General features: G+C 53.8%; 1 protein-coding gene across 1 annotated transcript; it reads right to left on the bottom strand.

The window, feature by feature from the left end:
• Positions 1-1,285: 1,285 nt before the first annotated feature.
• Positions 1,286-9,673, bottom strand: ZSCAN10 (zinc finger and SCAN domain containing 10). The gene is made up of 6 exons (XM_044232772.1): positions 9,642-9,673; positions 5,077-5,535; positions 4,603-4,870; positions 4,331-4,395; positions 4,097-4,154; positions 1,286-3,368 (listed from the first exon to the last, which is right to left on the bottom strand). The coding sequence occupies exons 2-6, from the start codon at positions 5,470-5,472 to the stop codon at positions 1,807-1,809; spliced, it is 2,349 nt and encodes a 782-aa protein (XP_044088707.1). The 5' UTR covers positions 5,473-5,535; positions 9,642-9,673; the 3' UTR covers positions 1,286-1,806.
• Between the last annotated feature and the right edge of the window lie 6,273 nt (positions 9,674-15,946).

A 15,946-nucleotide genomic window follows, 5' to 3' on the forward strand; every position in this document is an offset into this window, starting at 1 on the left:
CAGTTCTTCTGTGGTTGCCTCTCCCTTCTATTTCGGGCCTTGTTCTCAATAACTCAGCACATTCCCTTGTACATAGTAGGTGCTCAAGAAGTAATAAGGCCTCCAAATGCTGTGGGTTCTCCCAACTCCTTACTCTCTCAGTTGACTAAGAAAATTTCCTTCTTGAAATTTTCTTCCCTGGGGGCGCCTGGGTGGCTCAGTGGGTTAAGCCGCTGCCTTCGGCTCAGGTCATGATCTCAGAGTCCTGGGATCGAGCCCCGCATCAGGCTCTCTGCTCAGAGAGCCTGCTTCCTCCTCTCTCTCTGTCTGCCTCTCTGCCTGCTTGTGATCTCTCTCTGTCAAACAAATAAATAAAATCTTTAAAAAAAAAAAAAAGAAATTTTCTTCCCTGGAGCTTTCTATGAGTCTAATTTGTTCTGTGACATCTGGTGACTCTCTGTACCCTGCTTAACCTCCCTCCTAACCCCTGAAAGCATAGATCTTCCCCAGGTTCGGGGCATCCCACTCACTTGCGCCCAAGGACTATCTCTACTTTCCCATTTTGGGGAAAGTAGATTTGCAAACAGATTTTCCCTAAGTCCCGTGAGCTCTTGTGGACAAGTTCACTTCCTATTCACAGGTATCTGTGAAAGAGCAATTTCATGGCAGGGTGGAGGGACAAGGACAACTTAGAAAAGCGCGGGTTAAAAAAAAAAAAAAGCCACAGACAGAAGCAGGGTGTGCTGTTTTCTGCAGTGGAGGGGAACGGTTTTCTTTCCTGTGGTCTTAACAGAAGTCACATGATTTTAAGTCTGTCTATTGGTTTGGAAAAAAACAGCCAAAAAGCCAAGGTTGCCTGGTAGGTAAAAGGTGGAGAAACCAGCCAAACCAGCTTTGAGTTTACAGAATTATGGCCTGTTAGTGGTCTCCAGCCACAGCCCCACTTGGCCATCAGGCAGGTTTCTTCTCCTCTGCTAGCATCTTCAAGTAGAACTCGTTACCTACATCCCCAAAACAAGGTTTCCCATAAGAATCCAGAATCTGGGATTTTAGGGATGCCTGGGCGGTTCAGTTGATTGTCTGCTTTCGGCTCCGGCCATGATCCTCGAGTCCTGGGATCGAGTCCTGCATCAGGCTCCCCATTCCATGGAGTCGGCTTCTCCCTCTCTTTCTGCCTCACCGCCCTGCTTGTGCTCTGTCTCTCAAATAAATAAAATCTTTTGGGGGGAAAAAATAACACAGAATCTGGGATTTTAAAGTTTATTCCATTTTAATTAATTTGAACAAGCATATGTGGCTACAGGATACTGTATTGGACAGCACAGATTAGGGGCAGACACCAGAAAAGTTAACATTCCAGGGTGGCATTCCGTGGCCTTACTCACAGCTGACTCCCACAGCTGGTGCCCCTCTGCCACCCTGGCCCAATTCTGGGCCTTTCCCGGGTGTATGTGTGTCTGGGCGGGGCTCTCTCTGGGGCTGCTCCTGTCTAGGGTACTGTGGAAGGAGTTGGGGTAGGGAAGGGGAAAAGGCATTCCTGTCACAGTGGTGAGGGTGACAGAAGTGTTTTGATGGATCTCAAAAAAAAAATGAAGTCATTTTCAAGAAGGCTGTTTTCCTTTAGGTACTTTGAAATACACGCCTGAGGCCACGGAGAGATGCCAGCGGGGGTGGGGTGGGGGCGCGAAGCGGGGTTACTAACACACAGGGTTGGCGGAGCCAGAGGGAGGCCGGTGGAGTGGGGGATCTGGACATCCTCCGCCGGCCTTGGTTGCCCAGGACCCTGGGGAGAGGCGCGCAGGGCTGGCCTGGTGGAACCTGGAGCCGCTAGTACAGGGTCTCACGCGCGTGGGTTCTCAGGTGGCGCAGCAGGTGGGAGTTGCGGCTGAAGCTGCGGCCACACTGTGCGCACGAATAGGGCCTGGCCCCGGTGTGCACCAGCATGTGGCGTAGCAGGTTACAGCTGCGGCTGAAGCTCTTGCCGCACTCCCGGCACTCCTGGGGGGGCTCGGCCTGCCGGGCCGCCGCCTCGTTCCCGGCCCCCGCGTGGGTGGCCAGGTGCCGCTGCAGGTGCGCGTTCCGCCGGAAGCTGCGGCCGCAGGTCGGGCAGCTATAGGGCCGCTCGCCGGTGTGGCTGCGGCGGTGGCGGGCCAGGTTGGAGCTGTTGCGGAAGCGGTAGCCGCAGGTGTCGCAGGCGTGGGGCTTCTCCCCAGTGTGGATGCGCTGGTGGCGCGCCAGGTGCGCGCTCTGGCTGAAGCCCTCGCCGCACTCGCTGCAGCGGCAGGGCTTCTCGCCCGTGTGGCTGCGCCGGTGGCGGGCGAGGTCCTGGGTCTGGCTGAAGGTCTTGCCGCACTGGGTGCAGTGGTGAGGCCTCGGGCCGCCATGGGTCAGGAGGTGGCGGGCGAGACCCGCCCGACGCACGAAGCGCTTGCCGCAGTGCGGGCAGCTGTAGGGCTTCTCGCCCGTGTGCACACGCTGGTGGCAGACCAGCTGGGAGCTCTGGCTGAAGCTGCGGCCGCACACCTGGCAAGAGAAGGGTCGCTCCCCCGTGTGCACGCGCCGGTGGGCCCCTAGGTGCTCGCTGCGCCGGAATGCCTTGCCGCAGTCGCTGCACACGTAAGGCCTGCGCTCCGGGCCTGGGCGCAGGCTGCCCGAGCACTCAGAGCACTGGTGTCCCTTGTCCTTGGCATGGATCCGCAGGTGTCGCTTGAGACTGGAGCGGCGCTGGAAGGTTTGGCCACAGTGAGAGCACAAGACCACGGCCAGCTCGCGCGCTTCGCTCTTGGTCTCAGGGACGCAGGAGGCCTTCTGGTCCTGGGCATGCGCCAGCAGGTGCTGCATGAGGTTGGCGCGGCGCTGGAAGCCCTGACCGCACTCGGCACACAGAAAGGCGGGCTCGGAGGAGTGAGTCTGAAGGTGTTTGTTCAGATGGGAGCTCTGGCGGAAGCGGTGGCCGCAGAGGTGGCAGGCATGGGGCCGCTCGTCTGTGTGCGTGCGCATGTGCAGCTTGAGAATGGAGCTCCGGCCGAAGCTCTTCCCGCAGCACTGGCACGGGAAGCACCGGGTGCCCGGGTGGGCGCGCCCCTGGTGCGCCTCCAGGCAGGCGAGCTCTCGGAAGCTCAAACCACAGTCTGTGCAGATAAATTCCATCCCCGGCTCCGACCTGGCCGCGTCCCCGACTACTTTGACCTCCAGAATGTCACTCCTGCCCGGAGGGGACCCTCCTTCACCGGAGCCACTCGCTTCAGGGCCCGGCCCCAGCCGGGGAGGGTCGGGCTCTTCTGCCACCCCAGGAGCCTCTGCCCCAGACTCTGCTGAGTTTGCATCAGGCCAGGCCACCCCTCTGGGCTCCTCTTTGAACTCCTCATCTGGGGTTCTGTTTTCAAGTCCTGGGAAAGAAGCAGAAAACAGTAGGCATATTCCTAGAGGCTCCCAGGAATGGCCTAGAACATCAGTGCCTCAAAGCAGATAGAAACCCGGGGTTCCTGCAAAACTGGTGAGTGGACAGAAGATGAGGGTAAAAAACAGACAACACAAAATTTACCATAGTAACCGCTTTACTTAAAAATAAATAAATAAAGTAGGCTCCATGCCTAGTGTGGAACCCAAGCTGGGGCTTGAACTCATGAGCTTGAGATCAAGACCTGAGCCGAGATCAAGAGTTGAAACCTTAGCCCACTGAGCCAACCAGGCACCCCAATGATGATTAGATCAAACACAATGGGGCTTTAAAATAAATGAATAAATAGCTGAATGAAGGAAGAGATGAATGAATCCTCATTAAGATGGCCAGTTTTTACATTTTTTAGATTTTATTTATGTACTTGAGAGAGAGAGATTGCACAATTTCATGTGCAGTCGTGAGTGGAAGGAGGGGCAGAGGGAGAAGCAGGCTCCCTGCTCAGGCGAGACTTGATCCCAGGACCCTGAGATCCTGACCTGAGTGGAAGACAGATGCTTAAGCAAGTGAGCCACCCAGCTGCCCTCCCCTGCCCCCCGCACATAGCCCATTTTTAGCCCAAGAGGCCAAAAGTGAGGTAGGATCTGAGCTTCAGGGACCAGTCCTGAAACACAAAGAAAGAGCCTTCAGTGGTTGCAAGCGGGAAGGACCTCTTACCCAGTGGGTGTGCGGGCCAAATCTTCTTTGCTGGGACATCTTCAAATGTCAGGGACTCCTGTAACAGAAGGGTGGGCAGAGACCCTTGGTGAGAGAGGAATGGGGCCCTATGACCTGAGGGGGACGATGAGTTTTTAAGGTTTAAATGAAGGAAGGCATAGATATGCGCCAGCTGCAGAGGCCGAGAACACCCAGGGCAGAACATTCTGGAATGAGGGTACTGGTCTAGCTTACCAGCACAGCTGCCAGCTCCTGATCTCGGGAGTTTTCCTCCAGCCATAGCACAGGGCCTAGGGGGACTGACAGCATGGGGGTGGGGGGAGAAAGAGCTGTTAGAAGCCAGACTTACCCTTCATGTGGCTACAGGGAGTACACCTGTTGCCAGGTCCCCAAGAGAGACATTGGCTCCCGCCCATCCCCATCAAAGAGGGGCCTGCATCCTTCTCACCCTGCCCTCACATACCGTGCCTCCCAGCACCCACTGTCTGGGGGTACCAGCTCCTCACCAGTCTCTTGTAGGACCTGGAATGTCCTCTTGGGACCTGGGCTCAGCGACTGCTTTGTACTTGGGGGATGTCTCCAGGTCTCCAGCTCAGCGGGTTTGGAAGGTCCTGGCTGGGATGGCAGAGGTTCCTTCGCTGCCTCCAGGGCTGGGGGTCCTTCTGAGGACACTTCCTTTTTGGGGCTGTGACTAGAGACCTGGGAAGAGCCCCCCTGTTCCTCCAAAGTGATGTCTGCCCGGGGACAATTCTTGCCAGTATTAAAACTAAAATCCTGTTCAAAACACATCTGTTAGGGGACAGACAGGACAGGGGGATAGTCCCTGTCCTGACTCCCAGCAGAAATGTGACCAAGGAAAGGTGAGAGTCAGCAGAGTTAGGTTAAAAAGGAATTACCGCAGGAAGGGAAATGGAGGGACCTCTTCATGGGGCATTGAGTCCGTACCTGCTGTCCCGCCCAGCTGGCCACCACCCTCTTACCAGGGGCCCCACGGTGCTGGACTCCCTCTGGACGCCCTCCAGCAGCAGCACCACCTCCTCGCCATCCCTGAGCTGCTGGCCCTGCAGCCGAGCCAGGAGGTGGGGGGGCAGCGCGCTCAGGAACTGCTCCAGCACCAGCAGCTCCAGGATCTGCTCCTTGGTACGCAGCTCTGGCCGCAGCCAGCGGCAGCAGAGCTCCCGAAGCCGGCTCAGGGCCGCCCGTGGCCCCATGTCCTCCTGATACTGGAAGCATCTGAACAGCTGGTGAGCCACCTCTGGCCGGGGCCTGGCCTCTGCATGCCGGGGGCCCTCCTGACCGGCAGTCTCCTCTTCCTCCAGCTTGACTGTTCCAAGCTGCTCTGGCTCTCGGGCAGCCGACGTGGGCTCTTCGAGCATCCTTCAGCTTGGGGGCGACTCGCCGCAGCTGCTCCCACTTGGGTCTCTCCTCTGCTCCCACACCTGTGGTGTTGAGAAATGCCTAAAGAGGGGTTCCTGGGGGCCTCAGCCATTGAGCGTCTGCCTTTGGCTCAGGTCCCGATCCCTGGGTTCTGGGATCGAGTCCCGCCATCGGGTTCCCCGCTTCTCCCTCTCCCTCCTCCCCTGCTTGTGTTCTCTCTATGTCAACTAAGTAAATAAATAAATTAAAAAAAAAAAAAAAAGAAAGAAAGAAAAAAAAAGAAATGCCTAAAGATGTGGCCTCCAGGGGAATCACTTCTCTCGTTGGTCATGGGTAAGGGCTCAAAGAGCAGGACAGCCCGACCAAAACAGTAAAAGGCAGAGAAAACCAATAGCTCTGTCCCCCTTCCACCCCAGCCCTGCCCCGATGGAGCATTTAGAACTTCACATCGCTTCACCCCAGAGATCCAAATTGGCATTCCCGAGACAGGACATTCCCTGCCTCTCAGTGCTGTGCTATAGGCAGTGAGCAGCACCACCAAAGATCTGCCCTTGTCAAAAATGCTTCACGGCAACAGGATGAGCTCGACTTTAAATCCAGCTCTGCACTGCAAGGAGTGAGAACATGAGGGTTAGAGGTGTGGTGGGTGAGAGTGATAGGGTTTAAAGTACAAGCTTGTAACTAGGAAGTTACAGATCTGATGCACAATATAATGAATACAGGCAATAATGGTGTACTCTAGGGTGCCTGGCTCATTGGGTTAAGCCTGTCTTCAGCTCCGGTCATGATCCCAGGGTCCTGGGATGGAGTCCCACATCAGGGTCTCTGCTCAGCGGGGAGCCTGCTTCCCCACCCCTGCCTGCCTCTCTGCTTACTCGTGATCTCTGTTTGTCAAATAAATAAATAAAATCTTTAAAAAAAATTAGTGTACTCTAAAAATAAATAAAATCTTTTCAAAAAAATATTTATTTATTTGACAGACAGATCACAAGTAGGCAGAGGGGCAGGCAGAGAGAGAGGGAGGGGGAAGCAGGCTCCCTGCCGAGCAGAGCTCAATCCCAGGACCCTGGGATCATGACCTGAGTCGAAGGCTGAGGCTTTAACCCACTGAGCCACCCAGGCGCCCCTAAAAAAAAATAAAATCTTATAAAAAATTTAAAAATGCATTTACTTGAGAAAGAGAAAGAGAGCATGAGGTTTGCTTCCAGGACGCCTGAGTTCATGACCTGAGCTGGAGGAAGACACTTACCTGACTGGCCACCCAGGTGCCCCCACTGTGCTGTTCCTTCAGTGGGCATGAAAGTTTGACAGTTTTAAAGATAATAGGTGTGCATGTGTGGGTGAGGGTGGGGGGAGCTCATGCATGTGGCCAGACATCCTGGCTCTCAATTTATGGCTCTGGATGGGGCTCTCAGCAGTCAAGGCCGAGGCCACCCAGGTGGTCAGAGCAGGGCCGAGCACCCACCTGGTGTTCCAAGCTCACCTCCCACAGTTTCACCAGAAACAGAGGCCAGGACGAGCCAGAGAGCAGGGAATAGTGGTTGCGCCTCCAGATGAGAGACCAAGACTAAGGTTTACAACTTGCAGAAATTTGGATGAATATGTTCCCAAGGCCGATCAAAGTGGCTCTGCCCACTTCAGAGGCCTCTGGTGGGTACACTCGTGAGAGCTGGGTGAAGGTTAGGAGAATTAACTGTTTCTCTTTCTTTCCTAAATTTTTTTTTTTTTTTAAAGTTCTGGATTCTTCCCTGGTCTACCCCTCTGCAAAGTGTCCGTCCCCAAGTAGCAATAAAAAGTGCTAACTGGCCACCAGGGGGCAGTGGTTCCACAGACGGACAGCCTCCCCCACCGGCTTCCCAAGCCCACACCAGCCCCTCTCCTGCCAGAGGGTTCCATGGGGAAACTCACTGTTTCATGGTGCGGCAGCCCGGATCTAACAACAGGGAGATGCCTCAAGTTTGGCCTCACCCAGAGGACTCCGTTCAGTCCTTCAGCACAACCCAGAGGGCTTTCATTGTCCTGAATAGGCCAGTACTTCTGCTCCTGAGTTTTGAGGCACTTTTATATTTTAATTTGGGTCAAAATTATTGTTATGGAAATAAAAACTCAAGTTCCACCATTTGTCTGCCTTCCCTGCTCTCCGGCCTCAGGGCTACAATTCTCCCCGGTCTCTTGCCCGACCCTCAGCCCATGGACATCCCAAGCAGGGGCAAGGAAAAAAAATGTTCTTGCAACACTCCCCAGCGCGGAAAGGAGTACAGCAGTGCTGGGCTCCTGGAAGAAAGCCCATGGTGGGCGAGCAGGAGAGCTAGCAATCGCAATTCTCATTATTACTGAGCAACAACACAAAGGACCGCCACTAACAGTCGACCCCATCGCCGACCCATTTTATAGCTCAGGACACCAAGGCTTGGAGGCACAGACGTTTGCCCAAGGAGGTAACACAGCGTTGGCAATGCAGCCGGGGAGAAGTCAGCCTGGCCAAGAGCTTTGGACAGTTTGTTGAGCCCCCTTGTTGCGGGGCTGGGGCTGGGGCTGGAGGGGGCCGGTTCCCTGATGTTCCTGTTCAGATGGGGGGGTTGAGGGGTGGCAGAACAAAGTTTTATACCTGGCTGAGCACTTCCCACCCCAGGATGGGGAGGAGGAAGGGCTGCTGAAGACCCAGGCTTCCATCCCCGCCACCTGCCCGCCTCTCCAGCCTCCCTCCCCCTTCCTGCTTCGCCCAGGTCTCCCGCCCAGCTGCCCAGCTGCGCAGCCCACATTCTTTCCCGCATTTGGCATCAGACCCTGCATGCGGCACCTTTCACCCCTTGGCGCCACTCTCCAGGGACTCCACAACACACCAGCCACCTGTCTCTCCCCGTCCACTGTCGCGCTGCATCACAATCATGGTTGAGCGTCTCTCTCCCCTTGGCAAACGGGATCGCGTCTTGTTCAAAATGGTGTTGTTAGTAAAAGTAACCAAACAGGAATAATGATGCCTACCTAGAAGGTGTGTTACTGAGGAATGCATGCAAAAATGTGTGCTACAGAAAAGCGCAGCAGGAAAAGGGCTTATTGTTTCATTACTGTTTCATGTTTTGGCAGCATGAGGAAAATAACAGAACCAATCGCGGGTCTTCAGTCACTTTGCAATACTAGGTGGTAGGTAGCGAGGGCTAGTATGTGTCTCTGCTCAGGCTTGCTTCATCCCACCCCAGCCCATCTGGTAAATTATAATTTCTCCATTTGACAAGGGCAAAGAGCACGCTCGGAGAGGTCGGGTAACTCCCTCAAGGTCACACCAGTAGGAGCCAGCATTTTCTCTAAGGCGAGAACACTGATCTTGACCTCTACGCAAAAGCTCAGAAACAGGTAAGGACCCAATTTCTCTCCCTGCCTGTGCAATTTGCCTAGTTTTAGCCAGAATATAACACTGAGAGTCGGGGGGGGGGGGGGATGAGATTCCAAATTCTAGCCTTTGGGCCTAGACACACACAGGGGTGCCCGGAACCTCCAGGAGAGGTCTTGCCAAAAAGTTTGAAAGAGATGAATTTAAGGGAAGTTGGCCTGAGAGTTTCTCCCTCCCCCCTCAGTCTTCCGGACAAAAGCTCTGTTCATATGCACATCTGTGGGGGGTGGGAGGCTCGTCAACCATCCTCCAATATTCCTTCCACCGGCTTAATCTGGAGCCCAGAGCCACGGGGAGCCAATGGCTGGACCTGCCCAGGGTAAAGGTGAGGCCCAAAGACCCACCCAGACAACAGGAGAGCCCAGAGCCAGGATCGTCACCTGGGAACGCCCCCCTTCTCCCTGGACACGACTGGCAGGAGACTGGCCGGCTTGTTTTTGTTGGCTAGGCTCCCTTGCTGGGGCTGGCCTCAGTTGATGCTGCCGGCCGGTCCACCTGGAGTGCATGGAGCCTGCCTAACCCTCCTCAGTGGGTACCGCAAGCCCATGCTACAGGAAGCCCCACACCCTCCTTGAGGACCCCATAGTGGCAGGTCCACACAGCTGGCTGGCTCTGGGCTCCCAGCAGAGCCAAACCACACCCTCCCAAGACTTCTTTTCCAGCTTCCTAATCCCCCATCCCATCGCTGAGGCCCAGGTCCTCCTTTTCCCTCCGAGCTGCTAGGAACTCCTTAGGTCTGTCCCGGCACCCTGCACCCCAGGCTTCCCTGCAACTCACCACTCAGGGTCCCCACTCCAGAGGTGGAACTGCTAGGGGTTCCTTGAGGGCCCTGGGGGCCGGAATCAGCCTCGGCCAACTGGGAAAGGACTCCGGGAAAACTGAACAGGAAGTGCCTTGCTCTAGTCCCATCCAGGTAATGAGGGGGATTCTTAGAGTTAACCCTTCACCTCCCAGTTTGGGAGTGCGGTGGGGGAGAGGGCGGGGCCAGAGAAATGAGGACGGAGTGGCTAATGCATACTCTAGCCTGGGAGGAGATGAAGAGTCTCGCTACCCTTCCAGTTAAGAACTGCCCCCCTCCTAATCAGGGCTGTTCCTGTTCTCCTTGCGGGGGAGGGGGGGAGGTCTGTTAACCTGTACTTTATGGGGGGACCAGAGCGGCCATTTAAAAAATGCCTGTTGTGTGCTGGGCCCTTTGCTAGCATTTCATTCATGTGACAAATTTCTGCCAAGGGCCTGCTATGTGCCAGGCACAGTTGCAGGTGCTGAGGTAAACAGGAGGAACAGGCCCGGACCTCAGAGGGCTTACACGCAGGTGTGCGGGAGCTGTCCCGGGGTAAGGACATAACAGGACCATGTGGCGGGGGAGGAAAGCCCGCCATCAACACCACCTAAGATCTTCCCAAGAATCTTGACAGGTGGCTTCGTCCCAGCTTTCTCCAAGAGGAAGCAGGGACTTCAGGGACGGGACGGGACCCCACATTGGCTTTGGGCCTAAGTTGAGCTTCCAAGTCAAGCCTTTCCCTTGGCTCTACTAAGGTGTCTTTTCGCGTCGTGCTCTTGGCCGGCCGCAGCCCGGAGGGCGCTTTCTCGCGGGAACCTACGGTTCAGAGCCCGCGGGCACTCTCGTGGCACCGCCTGTCCTGGACACCCGGGGCCACCTGCTCCGCGGCCAGAGGTTCGGCTTTGGCCGCCCCTCGTCTTAGACTCGTGGATCCGGCCGGGCCAGACCCTGCGCTCGCTCTGGTTCCACTGCCGGGTTCTTGTCTCCGTGCCCTTGGCACCTGGGCTTATCTTGTTCCTTTACTTTCATCGTCTAGCGTGCTCCTCCCGGGACCACAAGCTCCCCGCGGACAGCGGTGTTTCCGTGTCTGCGCCGCATCCCCCACACCTAGCCCAGGGCCAGCACGTGTCAACACGGCCGGAATGGCTCAGGAGCCGGCCCGCGAAGCCCTCCGCTACCCGGACTCTTCCGACGCCCGCATCCGCTGGGGCTGAGAAACCCCACCTACCGCACCCGGCGGACTCCCGACCCCGGGGCGGGGCCCGGTAACTCCACCTCCCGGGGCGGAGCCTGGAAGCCCCACCCCTCGGGCGGAGGCGCCTCCAGAGCCGCGCGCCCTGCGCTCCTCGCGGCGGTCGGCCCAACAAGCCTGGCCAGCTCCGCGGTGGCGGTGTCCTTGAGGACTTGGCCACGTCCGAGCCCTGGGGGTGGGGGCGGCTGCACTGCGGGCACCGGGGCCTGTGCGGATACGGCGGAGGGGAACTGCTGGAACGTGCGCTGTTCCGGTAAGGGTCCGAGTCCGCCGTGAGGGCCCCGGGGAGGCGGGAAGGCTCGGGGTTCGCTGTCAGCCCGGAGTGCCAGGCGCCCGACTCGAAGTGAAGCTTTCCTGGAAATGCGTCAGAAGAGCCGAGACCAGCCTGACCAAACTTCCAGAAAGAACTTCTAGGCAGAAGGGCTTGACGGCTGCACTGAGACAGAGCAACACTAGCTTTCGGTGTCCTTTCTCCTAAACCTCGGCCGGGGCTTTGCTAGGTCAGTAACCCTGCTCCTGGCCCGCCGGGAGCGTGCACCATTCATTCATTCATTCATTCTTTCGGGGAATGCTTGCTTCCCTCCTGTGCCTCTCGCGCAGTCCCTGCCCCTGGGAACCCGGTGCTGAGTGGAGGGGACAAGTCCTGGCCAGGTGAGACTTACCATCGGGGACTTACCATAAGGGGACTTCCCTTAACTAAAGTGACTTTGCAGAGAAAAGGGCTTATTGAACATTAAGTCCCTTCAAAATCTCCCTGGTCTTTGAAAAATACACTGCCCTCCCCCAGCGTTACCTGCTAACAGATGAAAATCCTTGTGAAGTTGCTGGATTGTTACTTATCTCCCCAAGTGATAAACACACTTCCAAAGGAGAGACTTTTAATAAAAATCCACCTATTGGGGGGTATATTTCAATATCTCCTAAAATTATTTTGAAAATGCACACAAACTATTCTAGGCATTACCTTAGAATTTTTTTTTAAGTAGTTGGTGCGTTAAAAAAAAAAAACCAAAAACAAAAAGCTAACTTTATTTTTGTTTTTGTTTTCTGATTTAATAATTCTTTTTAAAATTCTTGTAAAGATTTTACTTATTTATTTGACAGAGACAGTGAGAGAAACACACGCACAAGATAGGGGAGCAGCGGCCGGAGCCCCTAAAATAAAAAACTGAATTAAAAAAATTATTAGGGGCGCCTGGGTGGCTCAGTCGGTTCAGCAGCTGCCTTTGGCTCAGGTCATGATCCCAGGGTCCTGCAGTCAAGGCCCACATCGGGCTCCTTGCTTAACAGTGGGGAGCCTGCTTCTCCCTCTCTGGCACTGCCTGCCGCACCCCCCTGCTTGTGCTCTCTTTCTCTGTCAAATAAACAAATAAATAAAATCTTCTAAAATTTTTTTTAAAATAGTTCAGGGGCACCTGGGTAGGTTAAAGCCTCTGCCTTCAGCTCAGGTCATGATCCCAGAGTCCTGGGATCAAGCCCTGCATCCGGCTCTCTGCTTGTCAGGGACCCTGCTTCCCTTCCTTTCTCTCTGCCTGCCTCTCTGCCTACTTATGATCTCTGTCAAATAAATAAATAAAATCTTAAAATAGTTTAAAAATTTTTATTTTAATTCCAGCATAATTAGTTTCAGGTGTACAAGGACTTGACTTATCAAATGTGAAGATATTTTTTAAGTCTGGTGTTAGTCACTTAGAGCACCTGACTGATGGAAGTCTTCTCTCAGATCTTTTCAGAGATGGCAAAAGAAAGACAAGTTTTCCTGTATCTTCTATTTCCATAGGATTTGCACATTTAGAACAATTCAGGGCAAAGAGAGAAATCCTTCTCCAGCTCTGGAAAGATTACTGTAAAGATCTCTGTTATCTGTTATTAAATAGCGTCTGGTTATTCCGGAGGCTCAGATGCTTGTCCCTAAATCACATTAAGTAACATCTTTACCTGCAGCTGTGACCCCAGTGTTTTCCTGTGGTGCTGGCAGTAAAGGACTGCATTGTGGGGTGTGGAGGGCACAGCCCTCACTGAGGACCAGAGACACTGGGGGTGTTGAGAGCACAAGGTAAGCCTTGTGCGGGACTCCCTATTTCTTTGGTGTCTGTAAATTCACGCCCCCTCCCCCCTGCCCCAAGCCTCTCATCTAGTTTGTCTCACTGGCCCCAGAGGCCTGAGCTGTAGCCTCAGTTTTGCCATTTGCCACCAACTGTATGCCTTCAGCATCATTTAATGGCATCTTTTCTCCCTACTGAACAAATCTGTCCATGGTTTTCCACTGCTCTTTGAGCTCCATGCAGACATCTCGCCCCCGACACCCGCCCACCATCACATCTTCTGCCCTCTTCCTTCGACCTTCAATTTCCTTTTTTTTTTTTAAAGATTCTATTTATTAATTTGACAGAGACACAAGCAGAGGGAGTAGGAGAGAGAGAAGCAGGCTTCACATGGAGCAGGGAGACCGATGGGAGGCTTGATTCCAGGACCCTGGGATCATAACCTGAGCCAAAGGCAGATGCCTCACAACTGAGCCACCCAGGCGCCCTCAAGCAGACAACTTGACCACAGCTATTGACCTTGAGCTAGAGGCACCCAGCTAAGCCCTGTAGGGTACAGAAGCCATGAGATAGTATTTATTTTAAGCTACAATGTTTTGGGATCCTTTGTTAATAGCAAGAAGTAACTAGGGCGCCTGGGTGGCTCAGTGGGTTAAAGCCTCTGCCATTGCCATTTGTATACTTCATCCTTGGTTTGTGCACGTTTCTATTTTACACTTAAAATCTTTCTTTAAAAGAAAAAGTGTGAGTGAAGAGAAACCAGTGGGGTTTCTCTTTGTGAGGACAGCCCTTGCGTTACCCGCTGACTCTGGTGCCCCCTTCTGGCCACTTTCCTCTCCGGTAATCACCATTTTAACTTCCAACCCCAGCAGATACCTTTGGTCTAGTTTTTTTTTTTTAAAAGATTTTATTTATTTATTTGACAGAGAGAAATCACAAGTAGATGGAGAGGCAGGCAGAGAGAGAGAGAGGGAAGCAGGCTCCCCGCTGAGCAGAGAGCCCCATGCGGGACTGGATCCCAGGACCCTGAGATCATGACCCAAGCCGAAGGCAGTGGCTTAACCCACTGAGCCACCCAGGCGCCCCACCTTTGGTCTAGTTTTGAACTTTGTGTAAATGAATCACTGAACAGGATTTTTTTTTTTTTTAAGATTTTATTTCTGGGGCACCTGGGTCGCTCAGTGGGTTAAGGTCTCTGCCTTCGGCTCAGGTCATGATCCCAGAGTCCTGGGATCGAGCCCCGCATCAGGCTCTCTGCTTGGTGGGGAGACTTCTTCCTTCTCTCTCTCTCTGCCTGCCTCTCTGCCTACTTGTGATCTCTGTCTGTCAAATAAATAAATAAAAATCCTTTTAAAAAGGATTTTCTTATTTCTTTTTTTTCTTTTCAAAATATTTAACTTATTCATGTGAGAGAGAGCAATCAAGAGCATGAGTAGTGGGGGAGAGGGAGAAGCAGGCTCCCCACTGAGCAGGGAGCCCAACGTGGGACTCCATCCCAGGACCCCAGGTCATGACCTGAGCTAAAGGCAGACACTTAACCAACTGAGCCACCCCAGGTGCCCCTAAGATTTTGTTTTTAAGTGATCTCTAAATCCAAGATGGGGCTCGAATCCGGAACCCCAAGATCAGGAGTTGCATGCTATACCAACTGACCCAGTCAGGCGCCCCAAGGAATTCTCCATCTTGCTTACTCCACAGTGGGAGACCCAGTCAATCCACCTGTTGCTTCTTTCCCGAACAGTATTCCCTGTTGCTTCATTTGTTCACCCCACCTACCTAGACAGTGGGTGGTTTTCAGTTTGGGACTACGTGTAGTAGTACTTGTAGGTCTCTCGTGACCATGGATGTGAGTTACTGCTGGGTTTCTACCCAGGAGTGAATCGCTGTGTCACAAGATATGTACATGTTCATCTTTAGAATATTCTGCTACAGGGGCGCCTGGGTGGCTCAGCAGGTTAAAACCTCTGCCTTCTGCTCAGGTCATGATCTCAGGGCCCTGGGAACCAGCCCCAGCATCTGGATTTCTGCACAGCAGGGAGCCTGCCTCCCCACCCCTTTGCCTGCCTCTGCCTACTTGTGATCTCTGTCTGTCAAATAAATAAATAAATCTTTTAAAAAAGAAGACTATTCTGTTACACACTTGTGCACCATTTCCCCTCTCACCATCTACAGACTCATCTTGTGTAAATCTTGTGCTGGACCTAGGACCAGCCATCTCTCCAAGGGCCCTGATTCTTATCATTAGCCGATTTCCCTCCACATTATAAAACATTCTGAAGAGGCGCCTGTGTATTTCAGTCAGTTAAGCATCTGACTCTTGATCTCAGCTCAGGTCTTGATCTCAGGGTCGTATGTTCAAGCCCTGACTTGGGCTCCATGCTGGCTGGGAAGGCTACTTTAAAAAAATTTTTCGCAAAAATTGAATTTGTGGGGACGCCTGGGTGGCTCAGTTGGTTAAGCCACTGCCTTTGGCTCAGGTCATGATCCCAGCGTCCTGGGATGGAGTCCCACATCGGGCTCCTTGCTCAGCGGGAGCCTGCTTCTCTGTCTGACTCTGCCTGCCACTCTGTCTGCCTGTGCTCACTCTGACAAATAAATAAAATCTTTAAAAAAAAAATGAATTTGTGAAAAGATGAGAGAAGTAAAAGCCAATGGAAGCTCTACATTTTTCCCCCATACCCAGTGAAGTACGAATATAAAAGATTCTGTGGGAGAGACCACAAGACATGTAGAGGGAGTCTGAGGGCTGGAGAGTGGGGGAGGGAGACTGCAGCAGGATAAAGGCCACCAAAGGCAGGTGCTCTTGTGCAGCTGCTGTTTGCTCCCATAAGCGGCCTCAGCTAAGGGTCCTCTGGTGCTGAGCCAGGCGGGATGCCTTCTGAGACCCCCCCATCCCCATCTGCCTCAGTGTCTTAGGCTTGTATGTGTGAATGTAACCTGAAACTCTGCTGAGACTGGGGGACACTTTAGGGATGAGATGATAGGAGGTGGCCGCACCAACGAA

Source organism: Neovison vison, chromosome 14, assembly GCF_020171115.1.
Source record: "Neovison vison isolate M4711 chromosome 14, ASM_NN_V1, whole genome shotgun sequence".
Lineage (NCBI taxonomy): Eukaryota > Metazoa > Chordata > Mammalia > Carnivora > Mustelidae > Neogale > Neogale vison.

Bases quoted from the DNA above. Each gene is read 5' to 3' on its own strand.
- ZSCAN10 (XM_044232772.1), bottom strand. From the start codon at position 5,472: ATGCTCGAAGAGCCCACGTCGGCTGCCCGAGAGCCAGAGCAGCTTGGA. The intron at 4,871-5,076 runs GTAAGAGGGTGG...TGTTTTGAACAG, and splicing joins CCAGCACCGTGGGGCCCCTG to GATTTTAGTTTTAATACTGG. The intron at 4,396-4,602 runs GTGAGGAGCTGG...CCATGCTGTCAG, and splicing joins CCAGGTCCTACAAGAGACTG to TCCCCCTAGGCCCTGTGCTA.